Raw genomic sequence first — 8,548 nt, 5'->3', positions numbered from 1 at the left:
TCTTGCATATTTACTGATTCTTAAGTGGAAGAAAACATCTATTATTAATTTTGCAATGTTTTTGTATACTGCAACAGGTGTTCTTATGATGACCTGAGAAGCTACAGTATTATGGTGGCTCCTTTTTAAAAATGTTTCTACGTAATAAACACGTTGACAATTTTTTTTTAATCTTACAAGACTGTCATAGGTACTTCTCCAAAACAAAGCTGAACTATAAAAGGTATGTCTGTGTGGTAGAATTTGTGTAAAAATAACACTGTAAAATGTTCAGTTCAAGTCATTGAAATGCCGTGAAATTATAGTGGGTAGAAGAAACTTTTTTTTTTAACTCAAAGTAAGTCCCTGCCTAATTCTTATGTGAATCTAAAACATTTGTTGCATTTTGGTTTTATTTCAAAAACATCTATAGGTTAAAAAGACCATATCTTTAATTCTGTTATAATTAGAAGTGCTCCTTAAAGGCACTGGACTCTTCATGGTATTACTTGCATCTTTTTCAAAGAGAGATTTCTTCTCAGTGTTTGTCAGTAGTCTAACTTAAATGGGCTGTGACTGAACTAAAAAGCCAAAGTAGTTTTGCTGAACATATCTTGATACCTTTAATATTATAATTCCACCATAACCATAGTAAGCAATGCCTTCCATGAACAATGTAATTCAGACCTGAATTTCTCATGTAAAAAACGAAGGTGGGCAAGGATAAGAGAGTAAGACCCAGGTTTTAGAAGTGTTAAACTTTCACTCTTTTAATTTTTCCTTAACACTTCATCAAAAGGGTGATTTATACCAGTTAGAGCCAATACAAGTAGCAACCAAGTTGTGCAAGACAGTTGTTCTTTGTTTTAAATTTCTGTCAGTTCCTCTTCTGGCTCTTTTGTGTGTGTATACAGAATCTCAGAATGGTTTGCGTTGGAAGGGACCTTCAAAGATCATCTAGTTCCAATCCCCTTGCCATGGGCAGTTTAGACCAGGTTGCTCAAAGCCCCATCCAACCTAGCCTTGAACACTTCCAGGGAGGGGGCATCCACAACCTCTCTGGGCAATCTGTTCCAGGGTCTCACCATCCTCACAGTAAAGAATTTCTTCCTTATTTCCAATCTAAACCTACCCTCTTTCAGTTTAAAACCATTGCCCCTTGTCCTGTCACTATGGGCCCTGGTAAAAAGTCTCTCTCCATCTTTTCTATAAGCCCCTTTAAGTACTGATAGGCTGCAATAAGGTCTCCCCGGAGCCTTCTCTTCTCCAGGCTGAACAACCCCAACTCTCTCAGCCTTTCTTCATAGGAGAGGTGTTCCATCCCTCTGATCATTTTCGTGGCCCTCCTCTGGACACGCTCCAACAGGTCCATGTCTTTCTTGTGCTTGAGGGCTCCAGCGCTGGACGCAGTACTCCAGGTGGGGTCTCACCAGAGCAGAGCAGAGGGGCAGAATCACCTCCCTCGACCTGCTGGCCACGCTTCTTTTGATGCGGCCCAGGATACGGTTGGCCTTCTGGGCTGCGAGCGCACATTGTTGGCTCATGTCCAGCTTTTCATCCACCAGTACCCCCAAGTCCTTCTCGGCAGCACTGCTCCCTCTGTATGTATATATGTATATAAAGCCTGTAGGAATTGGGAGCCATAATTTCTTGACTCTGACTTGCTGGGTATCATACTGATTTCAGTATGAAAGCAACAAAGGATGCAGGGAGAAGACGTGAGGCGAGGAGGGTGACAGGCTGGGTGGGAGGGCACAGCTCTCGGGGGGGGGTGACACGGTGTCAGCTGTCATTACGTATTAATCGTAGATGCATGGATTGGGGGATTATTTTTTAATAGACTGGCTTTGCTGGGTAAGAAGAAGGTGTGTGTTTAGGGGTATTTATTGTGATGCCTCTCAAGGTGACCTGGAAGCTGTGCAGAAAGGACAGTTTTAAACTGGTGGTGGCTTCATCACGTGAGGAACCACTCTCGGAGCAGAAACCCAAGGGGCAATGTTTAACAAAGTGGCTTACCTGAAGTACAGGAAATTATAGGGAAATGAGGAACATGAAGTACATGGTTTTTATTCAAGCTGTATAAAGGCATGGGGCAGTCATGAGGTGAAGATACATGAATGCTGTTGGCAGCGTGGCCTTCCTTGGACCCAAGAGCTGCTGGCAGGTTGGGGGGCATGAAGAATGCTTCTAAGCCGCTCTACTTAGCACACGGTAGCCGTATGAGCAGACAGTAGGTAGATAAAGCTATTACATTAAAACTTCGGAGCCGAGAGCTCAGTCACCATATGGTGCCAAACAGGCGCTTCTCACTCGGGGACAGGTCCAAGGGGTGGAGGCTCGCCCAGGCGGCCTGCGGCTGGGCGCAGCCTCTCACCGGCCCGGGCCCGGGCGAGCGGGGAGGCGGCAGAGCGGCCAGGAGCGGGGCTTTCCCGCGGGGCGCCGGCCCCAGGTCAGCGGGCGCCCATCTCGTGCCAGCCCGGCCGAGACGCCGCCAAGGGCGGCTGTGAGGGAACAGCTGCGGCACCATGCGGAAGGGGAAGGGGGCGAGGGCGAGGCAGGGCTCCCAGCGGCCGCGGGGTGGGGACACCGGGCACCCCCGTGACGGGGGCGCGGCTGAGGACCCGGCTGGGGACGCGCCCGCGCCGCGCGTCCCCTTCCGCCGAGGCCGGAGGAGGAGGAGGGGACAGCGGGCGGCTGACGAAAGCCGCGGCGGCGCCTCTGCCCCCGCCTCCCCCGTGAGCCGGTCCCGCCGTGACGCCGCGGCGAGGCGCGCAGGCGCAGCGGCTCCCGGCGCCTCTTGTATCCGGCCGGCGCCTTTTCTCTCTTCCCCCTCCTCCCTCTCCCCGTCCGCCCCTCCCTCCCTCCCTCCTCCCCTCCCTCCTGCCCTCCCAGAGCCGCCGCGGTCGGTGCCGCCGCCGCCACCGCTGCTGTGCGCGCCCTCCCCGCCCCCTGTGCGCCCGGCCGGCAGCGCCTCCGATCTCCCCGCCTGCCCCATGAGGCGATGGCAGCGGCCAACTTCGGCAAGATCCAGATAGGGATCTACGTGGAGATCAAGCGCAGCGATGGTCAGTGGGGCAGGGGCCGGCCCGGCGGAGGGGCCGCAGACCCCGGCCGGGCGCCGTCGCCGCCCCGGTGCGCGGCGCGGGGGGGCGGGGAGGGGGCTGCGCGCGGGGCCCATTGTGTGCGCGGGGCCGGGGAGTGGCCGGGCCTGGCGCGCGCTGCGGTTGTCAGGGGAGCGCTCGCGCTTGGCGGCGCAGGGCGGTTGCGCGGGGCGCGAGCGGCGGTGGCGGCCGCCGCTGGGGACGGGGAGGCTGCGGCAGGCGGGGAGGGGCGGCGGCGGGGTGGGGGCTGAGGGGGGTGAAGCAGGGGTGGGGTGGGCTTGTGGGGGAGGGGAAAACGGAGGGGTGCGGTGGGCAGTGAGACGTGCGGGGTGGCTGTGGTTGGGGGTGATGAGGGGATTGGGGGGGGAGAGAGGCGTGGGTGGGGAGGAGAGCCCGCGGAGGTTTGGGCAGGGAGGTGGGAGGGCCTTAGGGGAGGGGATGAGGTGATGGAGGGAGGAAAGGCCTTTAATGTAAAGGAATAACTTCTTGTTTGCTCTGGCGTGTGAGCCATGCTCTGAAAAATGACACAACAGTATGCCCTGACAGAAATGCCTTTGGACACTTCCATCACTTGACAAAAAGCTCGATGTTATTAGTTCAGATGTTCTTTATGATTAAAATATAAAAAGAGCACTTGCTATTTATGCCCATGAGCTGTTATTTCTCCGTGGGGGATCCAGTGTTTCTCATCTTGCCCAGCATCTCCTGGTGGCAGGATGTATGGTGCTGTCTAGAAATACACGTGAATAAAGGGGGCGTGTGTGACAGGTTTAGGGTGCTTACTCTTCATATTTGTCTGGTAGGAGAGAACTGAAATGGGAAGTTCACTGGCTGAATCAATGGCAGGTCACTCGTGACTTCAGCTCTTTAATTTGCGTGGGAATATGTCATCTGTTCTCGGCCTCTGTGAGGTCTGTGAAGCCTACTAAACCAGGGTGGGGTTCTGCTGGGATTTTCTGGGAAGTCTTTTTTTTTTTCTTTTCTCCAGGGTTCAGGAGCTTGCTAAAGAGTAAGCAGATGTTTCTAAGGGAAGAAAGATCTGGAGGTCAAAGGCACTGAAGTTAGCGTGGTTTTGTCATGAGGCAGGAAACAAGCAGCCGACAAGCTTTATGCAGCTTGTCTTTCTTGTGTCCCATACTGCATTTCAACCCTACAATAAAATAATGGTTGCTGTTGGCTGGGCACTGTACTAAACCTAACCCCTCAATTTGTGCCTAATGGCTTGTGTGTCACATGAAGAATCTGATAGGTCTGGCAGTTATTTGCATAACTCCTGCAGATCTGTGCCTGGGGTTTCAGAAAACCTCACCGTAGCAACCTGTAAAGCTGTTTTTCTGAGGGCTGTGTGAACTTCTAATAAATGTTACTCTTTGGTTTGTATGCCTTTGGAAAATAAGGCATGAGAATGCTTTGCTGCTTTTTTTCCTCCCCTCTGCAGGGTTCTGCTCACTTCTAATGTCAGAAGTGAGGACAGTAACTCTTGAACATAACAGTACTTATTTTCATTACTGTTAACGATTTACATATTTTGCTGTATCACTTACACATGTGATGCAGCACATTAAATATATTTCACGTCAGTAATATACTAGGGGATGCCTTCACAGCAGTTGCTTAAACTGTAGGGTTTTGAGCATTTGTGTTAACTTGGTCCTTGTGTGAGCAACCAGACTGCAGTGTCATACCAGAGTTAGTGGGTCCTGGTTATTGTGAAGTTTGCTTGTTTTTCCTTGGGACTGGAGGAGGAGATGCCCCGTGCTGGCTCAGGCTACTGCAGCTTTCTGTCATTCTCTTCCCATTAAACTGTAGGAGAAACTGTCCTAGGTGTGTGGAAGGGAGCATTGGGAGAAAGATATGGAAGGACAGCCAGCACTAGATTGCCTTGCCTTTCAGAAGGTAGGTTTCCAACCTGAGCTGTGTTTGCCCAGGCAATCGAAATTGATCTAGCTGCTTCTGACAAGGGGAGGGTCTTGCTGCCTGTGCCTCTGTCAGCTGTGTGGTTCCTGTCATCTCTCTCTCCCATCCAGTATGGACAATGTTTTTTTTTCCCTGATGATTTAATACATTAATTGATGATTTGAATCACTAAACACAGTAGAAAACTTTCGGATGTGCTCGTTTTCTGTGGGATTAGTGAGTTCCAATAGCTCACAGAGGGATCTGTGACCGCAGCAGTATCAGTGTGTAGGAAGTGCATGGCCAGGGTGAAGTGGAGGTCTTCACATAGGATCTTCTGGTTCAGTAACAGGGAACTTCCCGGATCTGCTCTACCCAGAATGTACCCTAGAGAGAATCAGGGCTGTGTATCATACCAGCTACCCTTGGCTGAAAACACGATTAAAACCGTTCAAGAAACTTTTGGAGAAAGCGGTGTGTTGGTCTGGGCTTTTTTTCACATGTTGTCTTGTCTGTAGGGAGTCCTTCTTTAAAACTAAGTATTATTTTGAGAGGTAGGTATAGTAATTCTTTAAAATTTCCTTATTTACCTGTTTAATTGCTGAATCCAGAGAAGAATAAAGTTTTATTTTGTTAATGGGGTGATTTGAAAAAGCATGCGTTTTTTTACCATCTGTCCACCAGTTACGTTAAACACTTTTCTGAATACAGAGCCTCATTAATTCCAGATAGCGCTATTTTTCTTTAAATAAAAAGAAGAACGGAGTAGCTTCTTTTTGGTGAAACATCACTGTTAAAAGTTATACTTGTTCACTAAAACACAATTGCAAAGATATGCAAAACACAATAAATGTGAGAACAGGACCAGAACATTCTGGAAAGAAAAGTTGCATATTCTGTCATTTTGACAAGTTCTAATTAGGTTTAAGTCTTTCATGAGACATTTCTTCCAGGACTGAATAGAAAATAGATGTTGTACAAATGAAAGGCATTGTTGGAACTCATGGCCAAAAACACATGAAAACCAGTGTTTGGATAAAAACCAACATTTTCAAGGACTGACGCTGCAGAGCTGCTTGCTGTGTATCTGTTTTTTCTCAGTGGGTAAACATTGGTATAAATGTTGTCTAGAGTTGCAGATAATATTTCCAGTTATAACTGGAATAACTAGTTATGTTCATGTAATGTAAGAGCATATTCAGTGATCCCCTAGTTTGGCTTTTTAGAATAATTTCTGATCCTGAAATTTACTACTTAATTCAGTGTAATTTATATATGTTGCTTGAAATATGCCTTGGTAATCTATCTTGGAAACAGGAAAGAATTTGTTTGTTTTAGGTTGTGAGTTGCTAAGAATGGGCTGCCTTTCCAGTCTTGAAAATTGATTGTGCCGTATCACACGGAAACTTAGGAAAGTAGAGGGGGGGCCAGAAGGTACCCGCGAGACCTGCTGTAATGCTCCTGTCCAGAAGATGCTTCTTATTGAGGTCTAAATGCGGGCATTTGATGAATTTGATGAATTCCCTTTGCTCAGATAAGAATAGCCCACTGTTTTACATGTGATCTTACACCTGTATCTCCACTTCTTGTGCATTATCCCATTAATGATGACAAAGATCTATATAACTACTTGGAGAAAGAATATCTCACTTTTTTTTTTCCCCGTAAGTTCAGTCTTTTGATGAAATAGGATAGGTCTCTTATGCAACCCTTTAGTAGGCTGATTGGTATTTTTCCTTTACTTTTTCAGTCCAGTTGTGTTCTGTCCATTTCCTCCTCAGGCTGTTCCTATTCTCTCTGTCTTTGCAGATCGAAATACCACCTAGAAAGACAGAGAAATTAATTATATATTTGCTCATTTTGAAAATGGGGGGGAATATAATTCTGATCTCACTGTGTCAGAAATAATGTAACAGGCAAGGGACATTCTTGTAATTGGAAGAGAGACTGAAGATTTGACTGAAGTTCCAGGAGAGGAAAAATGCTGAATTTTTAGGGATTAACCATCAAATGGTGTAAAAAAGAAAGATCATGAGTTTGTGCCCATTTTTTCATAATACAAGAACAGGAGAGCTGTCAGCGACTGAAAGAGCAAACTTAAAACTGATGAAGGAGGATAGACTAGGTACAGTTATCACATGGAGCTTGTTACCGGAGGAGGCTAGAAGCATAGTGGAATTTTAAGAAGGATGGGAGGAATATCCAGTTTTACATTAAAATTTTAAAAAATATGCCAGCCACTGTGAAAGGTAGTTTCTGTTCTTCCTGAGTCTGCAGTTTAAATAACCTCTAACTGACGGGAGGTAGGAAGAAATTTTGCCTGTGGCTGTGTTATTTTGTAATTGCCTACTTAAGAATTTTCTTCACTTGTCTCTGAAGCAACTGGAACTGGTCACGGTTGAAGATAATCCATCTAGTCCAAAAACCTACTGGCAGCTCCTCTCTCCTTAGGCTTGCCAAAACATCATGGTAACTGTTCCGCCTTCAAACACAGACAAGACCAATTTTTGTAGCGGTAAGGGCTGTGATTTTTTTCTTTAAAGCCCACCTTCTGTGAAATTGATGTTTCTCAGAGTTGGGAGGTGTCCTGGGAAGATAGCATCCTCTGTCTTCTGGGTAATCCTGTATGATGATCTTGATTTTTACGTACAACTCCCAATAGCAGCAATGATTTTATAGCAGGATAGAAGGTATAACGATGCTGTAAAAATTCTGTTCAGGTTTGGGTAGTCACCCTATTTTACAAGCTCTTAAGGATAGATTTAAATGGTAATGTGCTTTTACTCTTTCCTTTGGTGACATACATCTGTTCGGTCCCTGTGATGAGGATCTTTCTGTTACCACATTTAAATCATTTGACTCAATTACCTAATCCCTATGTAAGCCATACGGACACAATGTGTCTTTGTCCTTCCATAATGGCCAGATCACACACAGGGTTTCAAGTCTGCTGTTGCTGGTGGAGCTAATGGGTCCAACATTTAGGCTTACTTACCTGGTTTAGGTTCTCATATTGTTACATCCGAAGTTTCTGGAGTTTGTTCCTAGAGAAGAGTTGACCAGGAGAATGTGTTAAATTTCCTGTGTCCTGAAATCACTTTTTAAGCATTCAGCATTTGTTATGCAGTAAGTGGATTTTCACTGTAACTCGCAGATTCTCAGATATTTATGTAGGCCTTCTGTATTTTGTATAAATAACTTTTGAATGACAAGAGTTGAGTCCTAATCTTCAGAGAATCTTCTCATCTCTGTTCCATAAGTGTGTTTAATACAGCATTACATACTGGCAATAATGTCTTTATAGCTGTATGTGGCTACTAGGATTACACAGCTTGAATTGCATGTTTTTTCCCCCTCTAATCACGTTGTGGGGAAATCTATCCTTTGTTTCTGTTTGATAGGTAAAGTTATTGCTCTTTCCACCCACTCTGTATGATGACCTGCTGGCTGGGCCCAGTTACTTGTCTTTTCTTCTTACGGCTTTATGAACTGTGCCGTGCTGCTATGGTACCAAGCACGGCTTCCCACCTTGTCGAGGTGGGAAGAGACAATAAATTGTTGGGAAGAGGTCA

General features: G+C 46.5%; 1 protein-coding gene across 7 annotated transcripts in view; it reads left to right on the top strand.

The window, feature by feature from the left end:
• Positions 1–2,640: 2,640 nt before the first annotated feature.
• KIF2A (kinesin family member 2A) overlaps positions 2,641–8,548 on the top strand; it is a 61,789-nt gene continuing 55,881 nt past the window's right edge. For 4 of the 7 annotated variants that reach the window (XM_075136955.1, XM_075136953.1, XM_075136952.1 and 1 more), the window contains exon 1: positions 2,845–3,044. In XM_075136955.1, coding sequence (XP_074993056.1) covers positions 2,981–3,044 — 64 coding nt within the window. In that variant the 5' untranslated portion in view covers positions 2,845–2,980. Of the gene's footprint in view, positions 3,045–8,548 lie in introns of all 7 variants that reach the window. The other 3 variants (XM_075136954.1, XM_075136951.1, XM_075136956.1) reach the window with 3 other exon arrangements.

Source organism: Calonectris borealis, chromosome Z (genome assembly GCF_964195595.1).
Source record: "Calonectris borealis chromosome Z, bCalBor7.hap1.2, whole genome shotgun sequence".
Taxonomy (NCBI): Eukaryota; Metazoa; Chordata; class Aves; order Procellariiformes; family Procellariidae; genus Calonectris; species Calonectris borealis.
This window is presented reverse-complemented; position numbering and strand designations above follow the sequence as displayed.